This window comes from Vulpes vulpes, chromosome X (genome assembly GCF_048418805.1).
Source record: "Vulpes vulpes isolate BD-2025 chromosome X, VulVul3, whole genome shotgun sequence".
NCBI classification, from domain to species: domain Eukaryota; kingdom Metazoa; phylum Chordata; class Mammalia; order Carnivora; family Canidae; genus Vulpes; species Vulpes vulpes.
In genome coordinates this window covers 88,702,283-88,727,918 of record NC_132796.1, presented here as the reverse complement: position 1 = coordinate 88,727,918, position 25,636 = coordinate 88,702,283, and the positions used below count along the sequence as shown (strand labels likewise).

Sequence of the window (25,636 nt, the reverse complement as noted above, 5' to 3'; positions counted from 1 at the left end):
GGCAGACACTTAACCAACTGAGCCACCCAGGCTCCCCTCTATTCATTTTAATCTTTAATTTCTTTTACAAATGTTTTTAGTGTTCAGATTATAAGTACTGAACTTCCTTTATTAGCTTTATTCTTATTTTTCTATATTATTTTTCTAAAGATTTTTATTTATTTATTTGAGAGGGAGAGAGCACCAGTGAGCAAAGTGAGGAGAGGGGCAGAGGGAGCAGACTCCCCACTGAGTGGGGAACCCAATGTAGGGCTCTATACCAGGACCCTGAAATCATGATCTGAGCTAAAATCAAGAGTCAGATGCCTAACTGACTGAGCCACACAGGTGCCCCTATTCACATTTTTTGAGTTATTTCCCTAATGGCAGCTGTAGGGCTTACCATACATTTCTTAATGTATCATATTCAGCTTCAGATTTATACTAATTCCAGTGAGATATACAATATTATTCCTATATATCTCTATTCCCTTGTGCCCCCCTTTTGTAAAGATTTTATTTATTTATTCATGAGAGGCACACAGAGAAAGAGGCAGAGACACAGGCAGAGGGAGAAGCAGGCCCCATGCAGGGAGCCTGATGTGGGACTAGATCCTAGGACTGTGGGATCATGACCCGAGCCAAAGGCAGATGCTCAACAGCTGAGCCACCCAGGCGTCCCCCTTGTGCCCCTTTTTGTGATATTGTTTAAAATATTACATCTAGGGGATCCCTGGGTGGCTCAGTGGTTTGGCGCCTGTCTTCGGCCCAGGGTGTGATCCTGGAGACCTGGGATCAAGTCCCACATCGGGCTCCTTGCATGGAGCCTGCTTCTCTCTCTGCCTGTGTCTCTGCCTCTCTCTCTCTGTCTCTCATGAATAAATAAAATCTTAAAAAAAAATATTACACCTATAAATGTTACAAACTGAACAATACCCTGTTATATTTTATATAATTTTATGACTTTTAAAGGAGCTAAGGGAAGAAAGGAGAGCAAGTATATATATATTTTTTAAAGATTTTATTTATTCATGAGAGACACAGAGAGAGAGGCAGAAGCCATAGGCAGAGAGAAGCAGGCTCCATGCAGGAAGCCTGATGTGGGACTCGATCCTGGGACTCCAGGATCATGCCCTGAGCCAAAGGCAGATGTTCAACCGCTGAGCCACCCAAGCATCACCCACCCCCCCTTTTTTTTTTAAGGAGAGTAAGTATATTTATACCTTCTCTTATAGTAACCTTCTTATTTATCATTTCTGACTCTCTTTATTCTGGTAGGTTTGAATTGTCATCTGAAGTCATTTAGTCAAGCCAATACATCTTTGCCCCACCTACCTCCTTTGTGCTGTAACTGGCAAATGTATTAGATTTCTATATGTTAGAGGCCCAACAATCCATTATTTTTTAAAAAGATTTTATTTATTTACTTGAGAGAGAAAGCATGAGCAGGGGGAGGGGGAGGGGCAGAGGAAGAAGACGACTCCCCGCTGAGTAGGGAGCCAGATGTAGGGCTGGATCCCAGGACCCCGGGATCATGACCTGAGCTGAAGGCAGATGCTTAACCAACTGAGCCACCCAAGCGTCCCCCCAACAATCCATTATATACATATTATTTTATACAGTTACTATTTAAATCAGTTAAGAGGGGATGCCTGGGTGCCTCAGCAGTTGAGTATCTGCCTTTGGCTCAGGGTGTGATCCCAGAGTTCCGGGATCAAGTCCCACATCAGGCTCTCTGCATGGAGCCTGCTTCTCCCTCTGCCTGTGTCTCTGCCTCTCTCTCTCTCTCTCTCTCTCTCTCATGAATAAATAAATAAAATCTTAAAAAAATAATAAAAGGTTATATAGAGGCCTTAACGAGGATCGGTCACATATCCAGTCCAGAGGGTCTCAACAACACATTCTCAACACTGTGTCCTTCAAATGGCTCAGACTTTAGGCAGAATGTACATTCCAAAGACAGTCATCCAAAGACAACTCCAATTGCCTGGGTCCAGCTCACTCAGCTCACAAGTCAACTTGCAGTAATACCCTCAATGAGCTCCTCTAACAATTTCCTTTACCTGTGGTTCTTTGGTTTTGGTATGGATCTGAATTAATGTCTGAGATCACTTTATTTCAGCCTGAACTGCTTTACTATATCTTGTAAGGTGGGCCCTAATCCAATATAAGTGGTGTCCTTGTAAGACCAGGAAATTTGGAAGCAAAACAAACACTAGGGGGCACCTGTACACAGAGAAACAACCACAGGAAGACCAGTGAATGGTGGTCCTCTGCAAGCCAAGGAGAGAGGCCTCAGAAGTAACCAAACTTGCTGATACCTTGATCTTGGATTTCTGGCCTCCAGAATTGTGAGAAAATAAATGTATGTTGCTTAAACCACCCAGTCTGTGGCATTTTGTTATGGCAGCCCTAGCAAACTAATCTAAGCCCCTATAGTGAATTTTTCATTTCAGTTACTGTAGTTTACAATTCTAGAATTTCCATTTGATTCTTATTCTTATATAATTTCTATCTATTATATTTTCTTTTTAAAAATCTATTTTCTTGAATTACATTGTCAGAGTACCTTTCTTTAATTATGGTTTCCTTTATTTCCTTGAATCTATTTAAAATGGCTATTTAAAATTTTTTTAAAAGATTTTATTTATTTATTTATTTGAAGGAGAGGGAGAGAGCACAGTGGGGAGGAGCAGAGGAAGAAGGAGAAGCAGGATCCCTGCTGAGCAGGAAACCCAATGCAGGGCTCAATCCTAGGACCCTGGGATCAGACCTGAGCTGAAGGCAGACACTTAACCGAGTAAACCACCCAGGCGCCCCTACTTTGTCTTTTTTTTTTTAAGTTTTATGTATTTGAGTAATCTATACACCCAAGTGGGGCTTGAACTCACCACTCTGAGATCAAGAGTCCCATAGACTTCCAACTGAGCCAGCCAGGTGCCCCTAAAATGGCTACTTTGAAGTCTTTGTTAAATATGACACCTGGGGGTATCCCTGGGTGGCTCAGCAGTTTAGCGCCTGCCTTTGTCCCAGGGCAAGATCCTGGAGTCCTGGGATCGAGTCCCGCATAGGGCTCCCGGCATGGAGCCTGTTTCTCCCTCTGCCTGTGTCTCTGCCTCTCTCTCTCTCTCTATGTCTATCATAAATAAATAAAATCTTTTAAAAAAATAAATATGACACCTGGTGGGCGCCTGGGTGGCTCAGAGGTTGAGCATCTGCCTTTGGCTTAGGTCCATGATCCCGGGGTCTTGGGATCAAGTGCCGCATCAGGCTCCCTGCAGGAAGCCTATTTCTTCTGCCTAAGTTTCGGTCTCTCTGTCTCTCATGAATAAATAAAATCTTAAAAAAAAAAAAAAGAATTGAAGAACTCTCTGGTCTCTAACTAAAAGAATGGACTTTAAAATACATACATGCAGGGCAGCCTGGGTGGCTCAGCAGTTTAGCGCTTGCCTTCTGCCCAGGGCATGATCCTGGAGTCCCGGGATCGAGTCCCACATCAGGCTCCCTGCATGGAGCCTGCTTCTCCCCCTGCCTGTGTCTCTGCCTCTTTCTCTCTGGATCTTTCATGAATAAATAAATAAAATCTTTAAAAAATAAAATAAATAAAATACGTACATACACACAATACCTGGTTACTCTCACAGGTAGTTTTTGTTACTTGCTTTTCCATACCCGAAGCCCCACCCCCCTGTATGGGTTATACTTTCCTGTTTCTTTCTTTATTTATTTATTCATGAGAGACAGAGAGAGAGAGAGGCAGAGGGAGAAGCAGGCTTCATGCAGGGAACCCGCTGTGGGACTTGATCCCAATCCCAGCCAGATCCCAGGATCACGCCCTGAGCCAAAGGCGGCTCAACCACTGAGCCACCCAGGCATCCCAACTCTCCTGTTTCTTTGCATATCATATCTGTTGGAAACTGGATATTTTACGTCATGTATTGACTCTTAATAAAAGTTCCCCGCCCCCTCTTTCAGGTTCGTTATTATTTGCAGTAACTGGCTGGATTATTTAAATCTATTCTTGCTACCACCCTCCCACCTGCCACAAACACACCCGTGTTAAACCTATTATGTTGTTTATCAAGGGGTGTGGCCTTTGGTGTGCCCACAGTCACCCTGAGACAACAGAGGTTTTGACTGGCTTCTCTTTGCCTATTTTCCTGACTCCCCCCAAACGTTAAACTCCACTAACTGCAGGATGATTGCTCTATTGTTTTTCAACAATGCCCTGGGGGGCATAAATTGTGGGCTAGACTAATTCAATCAAACTACAATTCCTTTGAAGGAACAGTTCCAGAAGTTAGTGTTAGATTTGTTTTGACCCGAAGAGGGCTCCTCCCGGCTGTCTCTACCCATTTCTCTTGCAGATTAACTGGCCTACAGTTTAGTTTGTATCTCCACTAAATCTACCAATCTCCCAATGGCTTTTCACCACAATCACCATTGTTTTTGAGAATATCCTTAAATTTGGGAGCACCTGACCAGCTTAATTGGTAGAGCAAGCAACTCTTGATCTCCGGTTGTGAAATCTGAGTCCCAAGTTGGGGGTAGAGTTTGCTTAAAAAAAAAAAAAGGCAAGGGCACCTGGGTGGTTCAGTTAAGTGTCTGCCTTCAGTTCAGGTCATGATCCCAAGGTCCTGAATAGAGCCCTGCGTTTGGCTCCCTGCTCAGTGGGGAGCCTGCTTCTCCCTCTCCCCTCTCCTCTTGCTCTCTTGCTCTTTCTCCCTCAAATAAATAAATAAAACTTAAAAAAAGGCATTACAGAGAATATCCTTAAGCTTAAATTTTCTCATCCTATGTTGCCAATGAAGTCAGTTCTTCTGGGACGATATTAGGAGCTGTTTGTGACCTACTTCCCCAAGGAAAAATCTCCAAGCCAAGACAAAGGAGTTGGGGGAAAGATGAATGACTTGCCTCTCAATGAAATCACCCCTTTAAGGACCTGAGTGCTAGGAGGGAGAGGGGCAGTAGCCTCAGGTCTTCTCAGTGAGGAACCACTTTACCACCCAAGACAGGGTGATCAGGGTCCTAGTATTGTCAGCACCATGTTTGTAGCTGGTGTGCAGCGCTGCAAGAGCATCTCACTCCAGGGGTCCCAAACCGACCAGGCTTCGCCACTCACTACTGATAAAATCCAAAGGCAGAGAAATGTGTAGTAGTGAAACAAGAAAGGAATTTATCTTAGTGAGGCCAAAACCAGGAATACAGCAGACTAGTGTCTCAAAGACTGTCTCCAAAGTGCTGAAAATACTCCCACGTTTGTTAGGAAAATGTGGGGCAAAGGTGAGTGGTTACTTGCAGGTAGGCGGTGAAGGTCACATCCATCATTATCATGGAGTCAATCATGGGCGAGGTCTTGCTGGCTCAGGGCAGTCTGCATGTTGGGATGAGAGAGGTGTTAGGTGTTAGGATGATGTGAAGGTTTTCACCCAAGCAACTGGAAGGATGGAGATGGCATTAACAGATCTGGGAGATGTTGGGGGAGAGGCTCAGGAGGACTTCATTCTGGCTGTGTTAAGTTTGCCAGGCCTATTAGACCTCCAAAAAGGGAACTGTCTAGGATGCAGCTGGATCTGTTTGTCAGGAACTCAGAGGAAAGTTCCGGGCAACAGGTGTCCTTGCAGATAGAGTGTTTAAAGACCTAAAACTGAATGAGCTCCTTGAGGAAATGAATGCACAGAGAGGCAGTTGACTGCCCTAGCCCCACGGCTCTCCAACCTCCACATTCTAGATGATGGAGAGAGGAGCCAGCAGAAGGCAAGGACTTTTGAGATCAAAGAGAAATCAGGAGAGTTTGGTGTCCCAGAAGCCAAGGGAAACAAGTGTGGTAAGGAAGACAGAGTGATTGACTAAGCCAGATGCCATTGAGAGGTCCAGTAAGGTAAGTACTCACCACTGGATTTGACAGCAGGAAGGGAGGCCATCGATGACCCTGGCAAGTATGGATCTTGAGGCTTGGAAGCAGGGTGAACTCTATTGAAGTGAGTTCAAAAGGCAGTGGGAAGTAAGGAATTTGAGACTGTTATATTTTGGCTCTCTTCACTGTCTCATTCCCCTATAATTCATCCTGGAAACTGCCTCTAAAATGCAAATCTCATCATTCAACTCTGCTGTCTAAAATCCTTCAGTGATAGTTGAAACAAGATTGACAAAATACAAATAATTGTTTTTATTTTGGCCTCTTTATTTTGTTCCATCAGTCTTAATGTGTCTGCCAGGTTTTTTTTTTAAAGATTTTATTAAAAAAAAAAGATTTTAAGTAATCTCTACATTCAATGTGGGGCTCAAACCCACAGCCCTGATATCAAGAGTCACATGCTCCACCAACTAGGCCAGCCAGGCACCCCCATTGAGATTTTAATAGGGATTGCATTGACTCTGTAGATTGCTTTGGATAATATGGATATTTTAACAATATTCTTCCAATCCATTACCATGTGATATCTTTCCAATTATTTGTATCTTCAATTTCATCAGTATCAGTGTTTTGTAGTTTTCAGTGTACAAGTCTTTTACCTCCTTAGTTAAGTGTATACCTAAGCGTTTTTATTTCTTTGATGGTATCGTAAAATGGGATTGTTTCCCTAATTTCCTTTTCAGATAGGTCATTGTTAGCATATAGAAATGCAACTCATTTTTATATATGTCAATTCTGTATCCTGCAACTTTACTGAATTAGGGTGCCAAAAATACACAATGGGGAATGGATAGTGTTCCCAGTGTTGCTGGGAAAACTGGACAGCCATGTGCAAAAGATTAAAATTGGACCTCTATCTTGTACCATACAACTCAATCTTGTAGCAATCAACTCAACATGATTAATGACTTAAATATAAGACTTGAAACTGTAAAACTCCTAAAAGAAAATATAGGAAATAACATCGTGACATTAGTCTTAAAAACGATTTCATGGGTATGACACTAAAAGGACAGGCATCAAAAATTAAGATAAACACAAGTGGGACTACATTAAACTCAAAGACTTCTGTACAATAAAGGAAACCATCAACTGGGTGAAAAAGCTACCTAAGGAATGGGAGAGAATATTTGCAAACTATATCTCATAAATGGTAAATTTCCAAAATATATAAAGAAATTGTATAACTCAATAGTAAAAAAAACATCTAAATTAATAACCCAATTAAAAAATGGGCGAATGACTTGATTAGACATTTATCAAAGATACACAAATGGCCAAAAGATTTATAAAAAGAAACACAACAACACTAATCATCAGGTAAATGCAAATCAAAACCATAATATCACCTCAAACCTGTTAGGATAGCTATTAACACCAATAACACCAAGTGTTGATTGGCAAGGATGTGGAGAAATTGGAACCCTTGTACACTGCCAATGTAGCTGGTAAGGAAAACAGTATGGAAGTTATTTAGAAAATTAAAATAGAACTACCATATGATCAGAAAGCTTACTTCTGGATATTTATCCAAGAAAATGAAAATCAAGATCTCAAAGAGAGGGATGCCTGGGTGGCTCAGCAGTTGAGTGTCTGCTCTTGGCTCAGGGCATGATCCCGGAGTCCTGGGATCAAGTCCCACATCGGGCTCCCTGCATGGAGCCTGCTTCTCCCTCTGCCTGTGTCTCTGCCTCTCTCTGTGTGTGTCTCTCACAAATAAATAAAATCATAAAATAAAATTTATTAAAAATATCTCAAGGAGATTAGCACTCCTATGTTTACTGCAGCACTATTCATAACAACCAATCTGTGGAAACCACCTAAATGTTCATCAACAGATGCGTGGATAAAGAAAATGTATATATGTGAGAATATAGGGAAACCTCATTTAAACTGGAATCAGGCTTGGGACACCTGGGTGGCTCAGCGGTTGAGCATCGGCCTTCAGCTCAGGGTGTAATCCCGAGGTCCTGGGATCGAGTCCCACATCAGGCTCCCTGGGGGGAGTCTGCTTCTCTCTCTATGTCTGCCTCTCTGTCTCTCATTAATAAATACATAAAATTAAAAATAAAATAAAATGGAATCAGGCTTGATCTTGGAGTCGAGTTTGAGCCCCACATGGGGTATAGAGATTACTTAAACAAATAAAACTTTAAAAAATAAAATAGAGTCAAGAAGCCAGAAGGGGAATCCCTCATGCACTACCACTCCACACCAATTATGGACCTCAACAGGAAGAGATGCACCTTGCTAATCATTAGTTTACTACTCCAGCAGGAGGAAGGAAGATTCTATATTTGAACACCAGGGGCAGCTGGGTGGTGCAGTCACTTAAACACATTCAATTCTTGGTTTCTGTTCAGGTCCTGATCTCTGTCTGTGTCATGAGATCGAGTCCTGCATCACACTCTGTGCTCAATGAAGGGGTCTGCTTAAGATTCTCTCTCCCTCTCCCTCTGTCCCTCCTGCTCCTTTTTTCTCTCAAATAAATAAGTCTTTAAAAGAAACCTACATTACACTTTAAACTCCTAGTTTACTCCAATGGACTTTTTATTTATAACAGGCCCTCCCAATTCTCCTCTTTCCTCTGTAAAAGAGTGTTGTTCTCCTTTGTTCTCTGAACTTGCCCATGGCTTTTCCTATAGCTTGCTTATCTCAAACTGCAATTACTCTGCTATTCCTGAATAAACCCATTTGCTGGTAAAATAATTGACTGTTTTACTTGTGACAACCAAAAACATTCTTCAGCCTTTGCTAAATGTTCCCTAAAGGGCAAAACTGCGCAGTCAAGACCACTGGTCTAGGTATACCAGACAACTAGCAGTTCCTAACATGAAATGCTGTTTCATACCTTTGATAATTTGCATAAACTGTCCCCTTTGCCTGGAATCTCTTCCCTCTCTTCTGCCTGATAACTTTTGTTAATGGTTCAAATAAATGCTTAAAGCTACTGTTTCCTGTGTTCATTTCATTTTGGGAGCTCCAATGTCTAATACAGTCCCTGGCATAAAATAGGTGCTAAATAAATTGTTTGCTGAAAGGATTAATCATCATTATTAAGAGATTTTTATTGAGCTCCTTGTGAGTACTGATTTTTATAAAAGGTACAGAAGGGATCCTCACTCTAAAGTGGTTTACAATTTAATGGTTGCGATAAAAACTGTTAATTATCCCCCATTGTCCCATCTCTCCTTTTGTCTTGAATAAAAACAGCATTGATGGCTGCCTAGTAAAAACATTTCCCAACCTCCTTTACAGAGTAAGTCCTTGACAAGTGATGTAAGTGGAAGTGGTTATGTGTCCCTTAAAAGAAGGGACATGTTCACCTTGCTTTCTTCCTTTTGGCTGGATTACAAATCAAGTGGCTGGAACTCAAGCTGCTATTTTGGACTATGAGGCAAAAGCCTCAGGCTAAGAATGGCAGAGCAACAATAAAGATCAAGGGTGTGGGGATCCCTGGGTGGCGCAGCAGTTTAGCGCCTGCCTTTGGCCCAGGGTGCGATCCTGGAGACCTGGGATCGAATCCCACGTTGGGCTCCCTGTGTATGGAGCCTGCTTCTCCCTCTGCCTATGTCTCTGCCTCTCTCTCTCTCTCTGTGTGACTATCATAAATAAATAAAAAATTAAAAAAAAAATAAATTAAAAAAAAAAAAGATCAAGGGTGTATCCCTGATGAACACAAAACCACCATACTCACCTTGGACTTCATGTCTTCTGACTTTATAGCATAAAGAAATAAACTTTTATCTTGTCTAGAACATAAACTTAAATTCAAGTAATTAAGTTGGGAAGACCAAAAGCAGAAGAGATTGAAGAGGAAAACAGAATCCTAGCATGGATGATAATGCAAGAGGTGGATGCAATACCAAGGATACCTCATGCCCAGAGGTGCTCGGGAGTGGGGTTTAAATTCCTAACACCTGCAAAGTGCAGGATCCCACAGTCTAGCAATAAATGATAGTAACAATAAAATGATAGTTGCAGTAAAAAGAAACAGCAGTACCAATAAAAATAATAGTAAAACAGATCTGAACTGGTGGGAATCGTGCAGCCCAATAGAGATAAACATGCAACTTCTCTGTAAGAATATAGGCATGCCCAAACACGACACTTCAACAGAGAGTAAGCACACTGAGGATGGACTCACCACCAAGATGACAGACCACATCGGGAAATTAATTGCCTTAAGGAAAAGAGCCAGAAGATGCAACAAATGAGACAATTTACACATGAGGAACCAGAGATGATAAAGCAATCTAAAAGAGCTTCTGGAAAAAGGAAGGAATAGGAATTATGAAACAAAAAAGTAAGGGGTACCTGGGTGACAGTTTGTTGAGCATCCAGCTCTTGTTTGGGCTCAGGTCGAGATCTTGAAGTCATGAGATGGAGCCCTGAGTCAGGCTCCACGCTCAGTGGAGAGTGTGCTCAGGACTCTGGCCCTCTCCTCTATGCCGTCTCTCATACATACATTCGTACATCTTTTTTAAAAACCCAAAAAAGTTAAAACATTAAGACAGATGGATCTGAAAAATACCCAAAAAGAAATTTTATTTATTTTTTTTGTGTACACATTTAGTTTTATTTTAACAAAGCACCTTGTACACTTTTAACGTTTAAAACTGAGCATCTTTCCAGTGAAACAAAAAAAATTTAAAAATAAACAGGAACAAAATTACAATAGAGAATGTCAATTCCAAATAAGATCCTACAGGTTCTGCTAATTCTCCCATCGAGTGGCAGGGCTCAAGTCATCGTTAGGAGTTTTATTTTAAAAGTGTCATCTTAAACTGCAAGGATGTCCGTTAAACATCACAATTAAACATGCCAAAGGAGAAGCCATGTTGTCAAAATGCCCACTTAACCCATCCAAACATCTCAAACCCACCCTTTGCTGACCTTCTATAACCCCATTTTTTAAAGTTTTTTTTTCTTTTTTTAAACAAGAGAAAGTAGACAGGTAGATGTTGGTAAATGCTAACTGTCCATATTCACATAGAGACACAGTGTAATCTCTGAGCCCAATATACAGAGAAAGGAGGAAAAAAGCTAGAATTCTACGCACTACTACACGGGCCTAGCACCCTCCAACTTTCAGCAGAGCTAAGGGAGCAGAAGGTTTTTCTTTTTTCCCACAAAGCACGGTGGTGTTGATTCTATAAAGTTTTTGTTCAGACAGAAAGGAATAAAAATGAATTTGGAACAGAGAGGGGTAGAGATTCTTTTCCTGCTGTATTCCGCTCAAGATATTTCCCCTCAAAATAGGTTGAGAACCATGGTATAAAGAGAGAGAAAAGACTTCAAAAAACAGGGCGAATGAGCACAAGAGGAGGAGGAAAAAAAAAAGGGATGCAACTTGCTCCCAGGGACTGAAGAAAACTAAAAAAAGGAAGGTTGGAATCCATCAGTATTCCATTAATCATCATCGTCTTCATCCTCCTCTCCTTCCTCCCCCTCATCATCATCATCATCATCATCATCATCATCTTCATCATCATCATCTTCATCCTCATCTCCTTCATCAATATCTTCCAATCCTTCTTCTTCATCATCATCATCATCATCATCATCTTCTTCTTCATCATCTGTATCAGGAACCAAGTAGTACTGTAATGGATTTGGCCAAATATCATCTTTGATGATCTCTCCTAACTCATCTGCACCTGCATCAGAATGGTCAGTAAACCAGGTGAAGAAGCCCTCTGGTTCCTCGTACTCTCTCTTCCTGCTGGCTTTATTCTGCATTTGACTTGACTGTTTTGTCAAATCCTTTCCAGATTTCCATTTGATTTCAGTGGACCTTGAAGATGGATCACCATTCTCATTCAGATGAAATTCTTTGGAGAGAACTTTATTTTTGAAGTACGGGTTTTCATCAAAATAAAAATCTATTCTGTAACCTGATTTAATATCTTCAGATTCTGTCACTTCAACTCTTGTCAAATAATGCAGTGCCTCTTCATCCTCCTCCCCAAGCAGTACAGACACTTGTGGATGGTTGACAAATGTAGTTACCCAAAAGTTGGGGATTTTGGGGATCAATTCTGACCTCCTCTGAAAAAACGGTTGGCAGAGTTTGTTATATTTCTGTTCTACTTTCAAAATCTCCTCACTGGCTTCTTCATTAAGTCTGTCTATTTCATTTTGTACTTCATCAATATGTTCAATTACTTCTTGCTGTTCTTTTTCTCCGTTCGGCAAGGGCTGAGAGGCTGACATCTCCTCCAGCATGGGGGCAGGAAGCAGCCTCGGTTTCTTCATTTGAGGTGCAAGTGAGGACTGGCGCTTGGGGGCCATGCTGTGAGGAAACTCCACGAAACCAGGAGAGAGGCACCTCAGGAAGAAGCTGCAATTACTGCAAAAAGAAATTTTAAAATAATATCATTAAATTTTGAAAAAAAATTAAAAATTAATAGACAAAGTGAACAATAGACTAGATACAGCCAAGGAAAGAATCCATGATGTGGCAAACAGATATGAAGATGTTACCTAGAATCCAACACAGTAAAACAATGAAATAGAAAAAGCAAAAGAAAACCTGGTTACATGGTAGAGAAAATGAGACATTCCAACATACATCTATTAGGGATTCAAGGAGAGAATGGGAGACAGACAATATTTGAGGAGATAATGACTAAGATTTTTATTTTTATTTATTTATTTTCAATATTTTATTTATTTATTCATGAGAGATACAGAGAGAAGGCAGAGGGAGACAGAGGCAGAGAGAGAAGCAGTCTCCCTGTAGGAAGCCCAATGTGGGACTCGATCCTCAAATTCCAGGATCATGACCTGAAACAAAGGCAGACACTCAACCACTGAGCCACCCAGGCGTCCTGAGATTTTTAGAAATAAATCTTCAAGCCATTTCTTAAAAAGATTTTATTTATTTATTCATGAGAGACATAGAGAAAGAGAGAGAGAGAGAGAGAGAGAGAGAGAGAGAATGGCAGAGAGGCAGAGACATAGGCAGAGGGAGAAGCAGGCTCCATGCAGGGAGCCTGACATGGGACTCGATCCGGGGTCTCCAGGATCATGCCCTGGGCTGAAGGCGGCGCTAAACCGCTGAGCCACCCGGGCTGCCCTCTTCAAGTCATTTTATTTATCTCAAATACTTAGCAAGATAAATAAAAACAAATCAACACCTAGACAAGTTATAGTGAAACTGCAGAACATAAAAAACAAAGAGAAAAATCTTAAAAGATAGATTACCAACTACCAACTAAGTAACAATAAAAAAGTAACTACATATTTTCTCAAGAAAAAAAGATATTAGAGATAATAGTATAATAAAATAATAGAATAATATCTTCAAAGTACTGAAGAAAAAAGTCAATCAAGAATTCTAGGGGCAGGGCAGCCCTGGTGGCTCAGCGGTTTAGCGCCACCTTCAGCTCAGGGCATGATCCTGGAGACCCAGGATCGAGTCCCTCGTCAGGCTCCCTGCATGGAGCCTGATTCTCCCTCTGCCTGTGTCTCTGCCTCTCTCTCTCTGTGTCTCTCTCATAAATAAGTAAATAAAATCTTTTAGGGCAGCAGCAGTTTGGCGCCGCCTGCAGCCCAGGGCGTGATCCTGGAGACCCTGGATCGAGCCCCACGTCGGGCTTTCTGCATGGAGCCTGCTTCTCCCTCTGCCTGTGTCTCTGCCTCTCATTCTCTGTGTCTCTATGAATAAATAAAATCTTTAAAAAAAATAAAATAAAATCTTTTAAAAAAAGAATTCTATATTCATTCAACAGACACAGCAAGCGCAACGAATTTATTTTTTAAAAACCCAACACCTTCTCTGTGCCTGGCATTTTTCTAAATGATTGGGATACATAGCAAATGAAATAGACATGCCCTCAGGTCGCCTGGATGGCTCAGTCAGTTAAGCCTCCTACTCTTGTTTTTGGCTCAGATCATGATCTCAGGATTGTGAGATTGGGCCCTGCAACAGGCTCCATGCTAGGCTCTCTCTCCCCCTCCCTCTGCCCCCCTCAACTCGTGCTTGCACACATGTTCACACACACACACACACTCTCTCTCTCTCAAAAAAACCCCACAAAACCCCAAACAGGAAAGGGAATTGAGATGGTCTGGGGTGGGCTGACTGTTATTAAAGGGCTGTCAGGGTCACCTCATTAAGGAGGTAACATTATAGCAAAGATTTGAAGGAGGTGAGGTACTTGGTAGAAATGTATCCAGCTAAATTTGTATTTAGGCATGAGAGAAATAATAGCATTTTTAGACACATAAAGATGGTGGCTGTTCACTATTCACAGTCTCATTGACATAAATATTAAAATGAAGATTTTGCAAGAAGAAAACTGAACACAAAAGAGAACAAACAAAAAGGAATGGTGAGTAAAGCCTTCACAAATCTTTTTAATTTAAGATTTATATATTTTTTTTAGAGAGCACGTGCACGTGAATGGGGGGAGAGGCAGAGGGAGAGGAAGAGAAGCCTACTCCCTGCTGAATGTGGAGCCTGATGTGAGGTTCAATCTCATGAACCTGAGATCATGACCTGAGCTGAAACCAAGAGTCAGACACTTGGGACACCTGGGTGGTTCAGCAGTTTGGCGTCTGGCTTCAGCTTGAGTTGTGATTCTGGGATCTGGGATCAAGTCTTGCATCAGGCTCCTTGAGAGGAGCCTGCTTCTCCTTCTGCCTATGTCTCTGCCTCTCTCTCTCAGTCTGTGTCTCTCATGAATAAGTAAATAAATCTTAAAAAAAAAAAAAAAGCCAGATGCTTAACCAGCCAACTGAGTTACCCAGGTGCCCCAACTTTGCAAAATCTAAATGTATACTGTTAACATTTAAAGGGGAAGTTAAAAAATGAAACCCAAATACCTTAGAACCATAACATAGAAAAGTAGATGGTGTGATGGGAAGGATTGGAGTTAAAGCCCTGAAAACTCCATGTACTGGTTGGAAGAATGATGTTACTTATTAACTCTAAAGTTATTAAAAATTAAACATGCATGTTGACTTTTTAAATCAACACTAAAAGAGATAGCAAAACCAAACAAAAACATACATTTAAAAAACTAAAAATACAACCCTAAATAGCCAAGAAGTTCATGAGAAACTCTTTTTTTTCTTCTTTTATAACATTTATTTTTCTTCTGAGGACAAGAGCTATTCATGTTTTTTTGCAAACACTTTGGGAAATAATTGCCTGTAATGACAGTACCCAGAAATATATATTAACATTTAAATATGTATCCTTCCAGAATTATCTTTTCTGTGCTTGTAAAACATGTCTTTAAAATTAGAATCATACCATGCGTATGTGATACACTGATTTTTATCATTTGACAACATATCACAGATGTTTTCCATGTCAGCAAAATAAACTATTTAATGGTGCTATAATACTCATGAGAAACTCTGAATGGAAATCATGAAAAAGTTAAAACTGAATCACAATAAATATAAAAACACGTGACATGCATCTAAAATGGAATCATGAAGAAAATTTATATTAAACACATTTTTTAAAAATATGCCAAATTAATGCATAAAATATTATTCAAATTTATTTTTATCTTTTTTTTTTAACAAATCTTTTTTTTTTAAATTTTTATTTATTTATGATAGTCACAGAGAGATAGAGAGAGAGGCAGAGGCACAGGCAGAGGGAGAAGCAGGCTCCATGCACCGGGAGCCTGACGTGGGATTCGATCCCGGGTCTCCAGGATCGCGCCCTGGGCCAAAGGCAGGCGCCAAACCGCTGCGCCACCCAGGGATCCCTATTTTTATCTTTTTTTAAAAGATTTTATTTATTTATTCACGAGAGACACAGAGAGAGAGAGAGAGAGGCAGAGATACAGGCACAGGTGAGGGAGAAGCAGGCTCCATGCAGGGAGCCCGATGTGGGACTCAATCCCGGGACTCCAGGATCACGCCCTGGGCCGAATGCAGATGCTAAACCGATGAGCCACCCAGGGATCCTCTTTATCTTTATCTTTATTTTTTTTTAAGTAGGCCCCACGCCCAGTGTGGGACATGAACTCAACTCTGAGAATAAGAGTCTATGCTGTCCCCGATGTTTATAGCAGCAATGTCCACAATAGCCAAACTGTGGAAGGAGCCTCGGTGTCCATAGAAAGATGAATGGAGGGAACCCTGGGTGGCGCAACGGTTTAGCGCCTGCCTTTGGCCCAGGGCGCGATCCTGGAGACCCGGGATCAAATCCCACGTCGGGCTCCCGGTGCATGGAGCCTGCTTCTCCCTCTGCCTATGTCTCTGCCTCTCTCTCTCTCTCTGTGTGATTATCATAAATAAATAAAAATTAAAAAAAAAGAAAGATGAATGGATAAAGAAGATATGGTTTATGTATACAATGGAATATTACTCAACCATTAGAAATGACAAATACCCACCATTTGCTTCGATGTAGATGGAACTGGAGGGTATTATGCTGAGTGAAATAAGTCAATCAGAGAAGGACAAACATTATATGGTCTCATTCATTTGGGGAATATAAATAATAGTGAACGGGAATAGAAGGGAAGGGAGAAGAAAGGGGTAGGAAATATCAGAAAGGGAGACAGAACATGAAGACTCCTAACTCTGGGAAACGAACTAGGGGTAGTGGAAGGGGAGGAGGGCGGGGGTAGAGGTGAATGGGTGACGGGCACTGAGGGGGGCACTTGACGGGATGAGCACTGGGTGTAATTCTGTATGTTGGCAAATTGAACACCAATAAAAATAAATTTATTATAAAAAAAAAGAGTCTATGCTGTACCAAATGAGCTGGCTAGGTGCCCCAAGAGTTTCATTTTTGAAGCTACAGAGAGACAGAGAGAGCAGAAGAAACCTAAGAGGACGGAGGGAAAAAAATAATACAGAGAAAAGCAAGAAATAATAAACACAATGATAAATCGATCATTTATTGAAATGATCAATAAAATCAAAAGCTGGTTCTCGGGAAAGACTAATATCATAGACACACCTCTATGAAGATTGGCCTATTTAAAACGATGAAAGGTATACATAAGTAACACTAGAAAAAAGATATGGGACGCCTGGGTTGCTCAGTGGTTGGGCATCTGCCTTTGGCTCAGGATGCGTTCCCAGAATTGGGTCCCACATCGGGCTCCCTGCATGGAGCCTGCTTTTCCCTCTGCCTGTGTCTCTGCCTCTCTCTCTGTCTCTCATGAATAAATAGATAAAATCTTCAAAAAAGTGTTTCAAAAAAGAGTAATTACAAGATTCAGTTAAAATTTAAAGCCATCTAGAACACTTTGGAAACAGGACAGAATGAAAATGTTCTTTTCCACAACATTCTAAAATCCCACTAAAATGATAATAGATAATTACATGCAGTGTCTGGCTGGCTCAGTTGGTGGAGCATGCAACTCTTGATCTCAGGGTCACAAGTTCGAGCCCCACGTTGGGCTGGAGGTTACCTTAAAAATAATAAATAAATAAATAAATAAATAAATAAATAAATAAATAAGAAAAATATGGACCCACAAGGACATAAAACTTGCTTAGCTAATGGAAGAATTATGAAACTAGTAATAAGTACATGCATGGGGGAAGCCAATAATATATAATCCAATTTGTGCTGCAGAAACTCAGGAAAGTTCAGAAACTAAAGGCATCAGCATAAACAGTAAAAAGTATCTCACATTATGTGCAAGAATTGTAATATGCTGGGAAAAGGTCTATGATTTCTGTCAGTCAAACAAGTACTGCTGATACTGCTATGCTTTGTTGCCTCCATTCATAATTGAAGGAGATGTTAAAGTTCACGTTAATGAAAATAAAGATGTAATTTTTTTCTTTTTTTAAGATGTAATTTTTTCCATCCAAGTTCACAAGTTTAACATATCTGTGACCCAGCAGGTTCACTCTTAAATATATATGCAATAGAAATACGTGCATGAAGAAACATATAGAAGAATGTATGTAACAACATTATTTAATAGCCAGAAACTGTAAACAACCTAAATGATCAAAACCAGTAGAATGGCATCCAGTAAATGGGAATCTAAGAAAGGCAAAGGAATTTCCAGGATGACATCTATGCAGCAAGCCTAAAGATCAATCAATCCTTATAGGAGTAGAAGGATAGATGGCAAGAGGAAATATGTCTTCAAAAAATAAAAAACAAAATAAAAACTAAACTAAAAGATTACCTGATCCCTTTGACCTTATGGAGTAGGGTTTTCCATCTCTGGAGGGGCCTGGTAGAATAATTACTAAGAGGTACAAGAAAACAAATCAATCAAACAAAATAAAGTAATTATTAACTCTGGATAAAACAAAATATCGTATTTCAAAGGAAGCATAATAAGAGTATACAGCTGATCCTTGAATAATGCAGAACTTAAGGGCACGACTTTCTCAGTCAGCAGTCTAACTTTGGGCTCCCCTAAGACTTAGCTACCTCCAGCCTACCGTTGACTGCAAGTCTTACTGATAACAGAAACAGCTGGATTAACACATATTTTGTATGTTATATGTATTGCATACTGTATTCTTACAATAAAGTAAACTAGGGAAAAGGAAATATTACTAAAAAATCATAAGGAAAATGTTTACAGTAATATCTGTATTATTTATTGAAAAAAATCCATGCATGAATAGACCTGCGCAGCTCAAACTCATGTTGTTCAAGGATCAACTCTATTATATATCTCAGCTATGAACAACATTAAATAATCATAATAATGTTAACACTGAATTATGATTTTTTTTGAATCATGATTTAACAAAAAAATAGAACCAAATAGGATAAGGGGAAGTATATGCACTTTACACTGTGAATAAATCCTGTTAGAAACACTATTTTTTTACTTGTGGTTTGCCAGTCTGCCATGACTTGAGTCATTAATAACAGAAACAATTTGTAAGCTGGAACTATATTCTACAATAGAAGTTTGTGACATTATGAAATTCTCCAAAACATGTTTTACAAGATATTAAAGCTAATACATGCCTTAATATAGGATGCGTAAAGGCAGATTCTTTAGTAAAATAGTAAGACAAGAGTCCTTATCTCTTTATACTGAATGTCTGGGAGGCACAAAAAGAGGTCTCCTGCAGCTTATGATAAAGAACAAAACACAGTCAAATTTACTGATACTTAGAAACTTGCCTTCAAGATGATTATTCAGGTTTTAACAAATTTTCTTATTTAGCTCATAGGGACTTAAATATTCTCCACTTTTTTATTAGTAAAATTAAAAAGGCAATCTATAGCAAAGCACATAAATGAACAGAAATTTTAGGTCAATAAGTGTTTTCTGTGTGCTCAATATGCCTTGTCCATTTTCCCCTTTTAATTGGGAGTGGACAGTACAAAAATTGTATTCTACATTTATCCTCTCAGACACATTCTAACTCCTGTGTGTTTGCAGGAGGTGGTAGCTATAAGAGAACAATGCTTACCTTCAATAAAATTCAATAGATAATTCTCTCCTTTGCTTCTGGGTAAAGTTGAGTAGAAAAGGAAAAGGATTTGGGGAGTTAGGCAAATAATCTTTTGGTCTGAGTTTAAAACTAGGGGGAAAAAAACAAATAAATTTTAAAATGTTTATTTATTTATTTTAGAGAGAAAGAGAACAACCAAGCAGGGGAGGGGCATAAGGAGAGGGAGAAAATCTCAAGCAGACTCCCCACTGAGCACAGAGCCCAACATGGGGCTCAATATCATAACCCTGAGATCACAACCTGAGCCAAAATCAAGAGGCAGACACCCAACCTACTGAGCCCCCAGGTGGCCCCCAAGTAACTTTTTAAAATTGTAGGGTAGGAGCCAAAGGCTGGCAATCTTAAAGTGTGCCACCTGGCATATTGATTATTTTGAATCAAAAGTTACTTAAGGGGCACCTGGATGGCTCAGTTGGTTAAGTGACTGTCTTTGGCTCAGGGTCCTGGGATCAAGCCGCACATCGGGCTCACTGCCTAGTGGGGAGCCTGCTTCTCCCTCTTTGTCTTTCCCCGTACTCATGCTCTCTCTCAAATAAATAAATGAAATCTTTAAAAAACGTTAAGAAATAGCCAGTGCAAGAATACTCTGATACCACCCCCCAACTTTGTCTCCAGAATGCAGGAAATAAATCTCCCATGTGAAAGGTACACCCTCTGTGTACCAGGAAGTAAATAGGCATCCTTATCACCAGAGAGAGAATTCACAGCCAAGAAGGCTGTATAAACAAACCTTATACTTTTACTAATTGACTGCCCCAGCCCAAATTCTGTTTAGAATTCCTTACTAAAAAAAAAAAAAAAAGAATTCCTTAGTAATTAAAGCTCCTAAACATAAGTTTTCTTTGGCCTGTCACTTCTTCATAGATGTATTATCTCATTGTCTAAAAAGTATCAAAAACTGCCTGGCTTGGTCATTTCTTTAGGTCTCAATTTCAGTATTGGACCTCTGTGCATATGTAATTAAACTTTGTTTTTTTCTCCTGTTAGTCTCTCATGTCAATTTTTACTTTTTATTATTTTTTTAAGATTTTATTTATTTATTCAGAGAGACACACACACAGAGAGGCAGAGACACAGGCAGAGGGAGAAGCAGGCTCCATGCAGGAGCCTGACGTGGGAGTCGATCCAGGGTCTCCAGGATCACGCCCTGGGCTGCAGGCGGCGCTAAACCACTGCACCACCAGGGCTGCCCTCTCATGTCAATTTTTAAAAAAGATTTTATTTATTCATGAGACACAGAGAAAGAGAGGCAAAGACACAGGCAGAGGGAGAAGCAGGCTCCATGCAGGGAGCCCAATGTAGGACTATCCTGCGACCCCAGGATCACAACCCGAGCCCAGGGCTCAACCGCTGAGCCACCCAGGTGTCCCTCTCATGTCAATTTAATTTTTAGACCAGCTAGCGTCTTGAAGAACAGAGGAAAACTTTTATTCTCCAACAGTAGCAGACTTTTTAAAAAAGATTTTATTTATTTATTTGAAAGAGAGAGCACGAGTGGAGGGCAGATGCAGAGGGAGAAGCAGACTCCCCGTGGAATAGGGAACCCGATGTGGAGCTTGATCCCAGGACCCCGAGATCATGGCCTGAGCTGAAGGCAGACACTTAACCAATGGAGCCACTCAGATGCCCCAGAAAGACTAACTTTAAAAAAAATTTTTGAAGTAATTTCTGCACCCAACGAGGGGCTTGAAGTCACAATCCTGAGATCAACAGTCACATGCTCTATCAACTGAGCTAGCCAGGCACCCCAGAAAGACTAATTTTACAGTATTCATCTTGGGGAGTGTCTGGGTGACTCAGTTAAGCATCCAACTCTTGATTTCAGCTCAGGTCATGATCACAGGTTGTGAGATCAAGCCCTGCACTGGGCTCCATATGGGGTATGGAGCCTGCTTAAGATTTTCCCTCTCCCTCTCCCCCTCCCCTCTCTCCTTCTCTAAAAAAAATAAAATATTCATCTTCACATCATCAAGATAAATCTTTTCTATTTTGAATTCTCTGTTCTTAGCTGATGCCTCTAAATGATTTCATGTTTAAACTCACCATTATTCATTACATACTCATATGAGTATCTAAACAGTATTTAAAGGAACCAAAAGGCAAAGGGTCTCTAATGTCCATAAAGACAAAATGTGGGAGGCACCTAGGTGGTTCAGTCATTTAAGCATCTGACTCTTGATTTTGGCTCAGGTCATGTTCTCAGGGTTGTGAAATTGAGCCTAACTTCTCATTCAGCAGAGACTCTGCTTGGGATTTTCTCTCTCTACCCTTCCCCCTGCTCACACACATGCTTGCTTGCTCTCTCAAATAAATCTTCAAAAAAAAAAGACAAAATGTGAACTATGAGGTATTTTAACACTGGAAGCTTTTTTTTTGTTTTTGTTTTTGGGACACTGCCCATTTGGTCACTTAACCAACTGCATCACCCAGGTGCCCTGAAAGTGAATTCTTTATGTCATATCTTCTATTACCTCTTGTTTCATGTCATCAGCATACATGGTGAAGGGCTAGTTAACATCTTTTTTTATAATCCTTTAGTGATGGTAAGGTACTTCAAATAATTATACTTTTTTAAGCCTCCTTTTTATGTTGGAGTCCAAAGTCTTCAAAAATACCTTTAACTTGGCTAATATATAAAATGAAATATTATCATTCCTTTATAGATAACATTAAAATTGTAAAAAGTATTTGTGTAAAATAATTTTTTGTACTTTAAAAATTATCCACCTCCTTTTCTAATTGTCTTCTTGGGATTTGGGTAATTTCAGAGCTGGTCAGGGTCAAGAATTAATTACAAACAACGAGTACAACAGTGATTAAATGAAAGCCATTTGGATCTTGAAACAATGTTAGTCTTACGGTTCCCATTATGCTGAGTGAAGCTGAACACCAAGCAGCCCCACATGATTCCCACAAGTTTTATTTGTGAAAGGAGTTAATATAAAAGGGACAAAACAACGTTAAAAAAATGGCCTGCTCAATGAAGACCAGGGGAGAATTCCATAGATCTTCAGAAGAAAAACAGTTTTTCTGTGTGTATATAGATATTTTCCTTCTGCTTTTCAGGGCAAGGAGGGTAGGGGACAACCCTAACCATATTGCCCAGCTCAGGAAATAGGAAGAAGGATCTTAGACTATACAGTGAAACAGTGAGGGTCAATGATATAAGGAACTTTGGGAGAGTTCTATACCTCTCACTCTCTCTTTTTTTTAAAAAAATATTTTTATTTATATATTTGACAGAGAGAGCTTAAGATTTAATTTTTATTTATTTATTTATTATTTATGATAGACATAGAAAGAGAGAGAGGCAGAGACACAGGCAGAGGGAGAAGCAGGCTCCATGCACTGGGAGCCCGACGTGGGATTCGATCCCGAGTCTCCAGGATCGCGCCCTGGGCCAAAGGCAGGCGCCAAGCCGCTGCGCCACCCAGGGATCCCAAGATTTAATTTTTTTGAAGTAATTTCTGCACCCAACGAGGGGTGCAGAGAGAGAGAGAGAGAAAGCGCACAAGAATGGGAAGCAGCAGGCTAAGGGAGAGGGAGACAGGCTCCCTGCCGAACAGGGAGCCCGATGCAGGGGTCAATTCCCAGGACCCTGGGATCAGGACCTGAACTGAAGGCAGACACTTAACTGATTGATTCACCCAGGTGCCCCTCTTTTGGTCTTTTATTCTCCCCTTTAACTGGTGAAAAGGCCTTATACCACACTCTTCCCCCTGGGTTTTGTTTTTTCTTTTGCTTTGTAATAAATGATATATTAACATGGTACAATAACCAAGAGGCTAAGATACACAGTGAAAAAATAAATATATGAAAAGATGGGCAACATCATTAATCATCAGAGAAATGCCAAGTAAAACTACCATGGGCCTCCACTATATGCTTATTCAGTGTTGGCAAGGCTGTGAAGCAACTGGGACTCACACACGGCTAGTAAGAATGTAAGATGTTACAAACACATTAGAAAGCTCTTTGGCGGGATCCCTGGGTGGCGCAGCGGTTTGGCGCCTGCCTTTGGCCCAGGGCGCGATCCTGGAGATCCGGGATCGAATCCCACGTCGGGCTCCTGGTGCATGGAGCCTGCTTCTCCCTCTGCCTATGTCTCTGCCTCTCTCTCTCTCTCTCTCTCTGTGTGTGTGTGACTATCATAAATAAATAAAAATTTAAAAAAAAGAAAGCTCTTTGGCAGTGTGCAAGCCAAGGGTAGGCAGCATCACTTTGGCATAGTGACTATTTAGAATTACTATTACCTCTGCCTCTCTCTCTGTGTCTCTCATGAATAAATACATAAAATCTTTAAAAAAATAGAATTACTATTACTTAAGAGAAAAAAATAAAATTACTTAAAAAAGAGTCAGTGCAAGTAACATTCTGACTTCCCTTTGTCACATAAATCTCCCATGTGAAAGACACATCCTTATCACCAGAGATAGAGACTTCAGAGCCAAGAAGGTTGTATAAACAAGCCTTATTACTTTTACTATTGTACTGCCCTAGCCCAAATTCTGTTTAGAATTCCTTACTAATCAAAGCTCCCAAACATAAGTTTTCTTTGTTCTGTCAATTCCTCACAGGTCTGTTTGCCAAAAAAGTAAAAATGCTGTCTGCCTTGATCATTTCTTTGGGTCACAATTTTATTATTAGGCCTCTGTGCACATGTAATTAAACTCTGGCTTTTTTCTCCTATTAATCTGTCCTATGTTGGGGCACCTGAGTGGCTCAGTCAGTTAAGCGTCTGTCTTTGGCTCAGGTCATAGTCCCAGGGTCCTTGGATTGAGCCCCATGTCAGGTTCCCTGCTCAGTGGTGAGCCTGCTGCACCCCTACTTGTATTCTTTCTCTGTGTCAAATAAATAAATAAAATCTTTAAAAAATATATGTCTTATGCCAATTTAATTATTGGGCTAGGTAGAGGAATGTTAATATGTCAAGTAAAATTTTTACTCTATTAGAGTGGAACAGGGGCACCTGGGTGACTCAGTTGGGTTAAGCATCTGCCTTTGGCTTAGGTCATAATCCCAGAGTCCTGAGATTGAGCCCTGTGTTCTGCTCCCTGCTCAGTGGGGAGTCTGCTTCTCCTTATGCCCCTCCCCAACTTGTGCATGTGCATGCTCTCTCTCTCTGTCTCTCTCAAAAAAAATAAATAAAATCTTAAAAAAATAGTGGAACATATGCTTACTCTATGGTCCAGCAATTCCAATGCCAGGTATGTATCCAATATAAATGCATACATCTGATCACCAAATGATATGTCCTGGAATATTCAGAGCAGTACCCCAAATAGTGAAATGGATACACTGTGATAGACTCATAGGATGGAATATTATACAGCAATGAAAACGAACAATTTAAAGCTACACATGAGAATATAAATGAATCTCATAGTCATAAATGTTTAGAGAAAGAAGGTAGACATAAAGAATACACACCATGTAATTCAGTTTACATAAACTTCTAAATAGGCAAAATTAATGGGTGGCGCTAGCAATTCATCAAGTTGTATATTTATTATTTGTGTACTTGTATTATGCATTATACCTTAATTAAAAGATTAAAAAGAAACTTTACAGTGTGTGGTAGACAATATAATGCCCCCCCAAAAGTTATCTACACCTTAATCCCTAGAACCTGTGACTATGTGTTCAAAAAAAAAAAAAAAAAAAAAAAAAAAAGGAATCACCCTGAGACAGACCCACAACAGCAAACCAAGACTTAATTCTAGTTCAACCTATCCCAGGAATGTGGCCTTTTAACAGTCCAGCTGAAATTTCCTGATCAGCACTAGTGAGATAATCTGTATGATAAACACCCTACCTTTCCTTCCTCTCAGAAAGAAGTCAGAAAAGAAAATAAAAGAAAAAAGAAAGTCAGGGCTTCAAACAATCATTTCTTTCCTTTTGCTAATAACTTCCTTGCCCTGCCCTCCTGTTTAAAAAACCTTCCTTTTGTACAGCTCTTCTGAGCAACTTTCTAGTTGCTAGATGGGATGCTGCCAATTCACGAATCCCCTAACAAAACCAATTAGATGTTCAAATTTATTCAACTGAATTTTGTTTAACATAAAATATGTGGCAGAGGGAATTAAGGTAGCTAATCACCTGACATTAACATAGGGAGAGATTTTGGATTATTCAGAACAATATAATCACAGGGATCTTAAAAGTGGAAGGAGGGGGCACCCGGGTGGGTCAGTCAGTTAAGTGTCCGACTCTTGGTTTCAGCTCAGGTCCTGATCTCAGGGTCCTAAGATTGAGCCCCACGTCTTGGGCTTTGTGCTGGGTGTGGATACTTTTTAAGATTCTCTCCATCTG

General features: G+C 40.2%; 1 protein-coding gene across 11 annotated transcripts in view; it reads right to left on the bottom strand.

Annotated features, from left to right (window-relative positions):
- Positions 1-10,418: 10,418 nt before the first annotated feature.
- Positions 10,419-25,636, bottom strand: part of LOC112910567 (protein SET-like) — a 52,533-nt gene continuing 37,315 nt past the window's right edge. For 3 of the 11 annotated variants that reach the window (XM_072744180.1, XM_025986746.2, XM_025986747.2), the window contains 4 exons: positions 19,283-19,320; positions 18,028-18,090; positions 17,204-17,292; positions 10,419-12,248 (listed from right to left, as the gene is read on the bottom strand). In XM_072744180.1, coding sequence (XP_072600281.1) covers positions 11,309-12,190 — 882 coding nt within the window. In that variant the 5' untranslated portion in view covers positions 12,191-12,248; positions 17,204-17,292; positions 18,028-18,090; positions 19,283-19,320 and the 3' untranslated portion in view covers positions 10,419-11,308. Of the gene's footprint in view, positions 12,249-17,203; positions 17,293-18,027; positions 19,394-25,636 lie in introns of all 11 variants that reach the window. The other 8 variants (XM_072744181.1, XM_025986745.2, XM_072744179.1 and 5 more) reach the window with 5 other exon arrangements.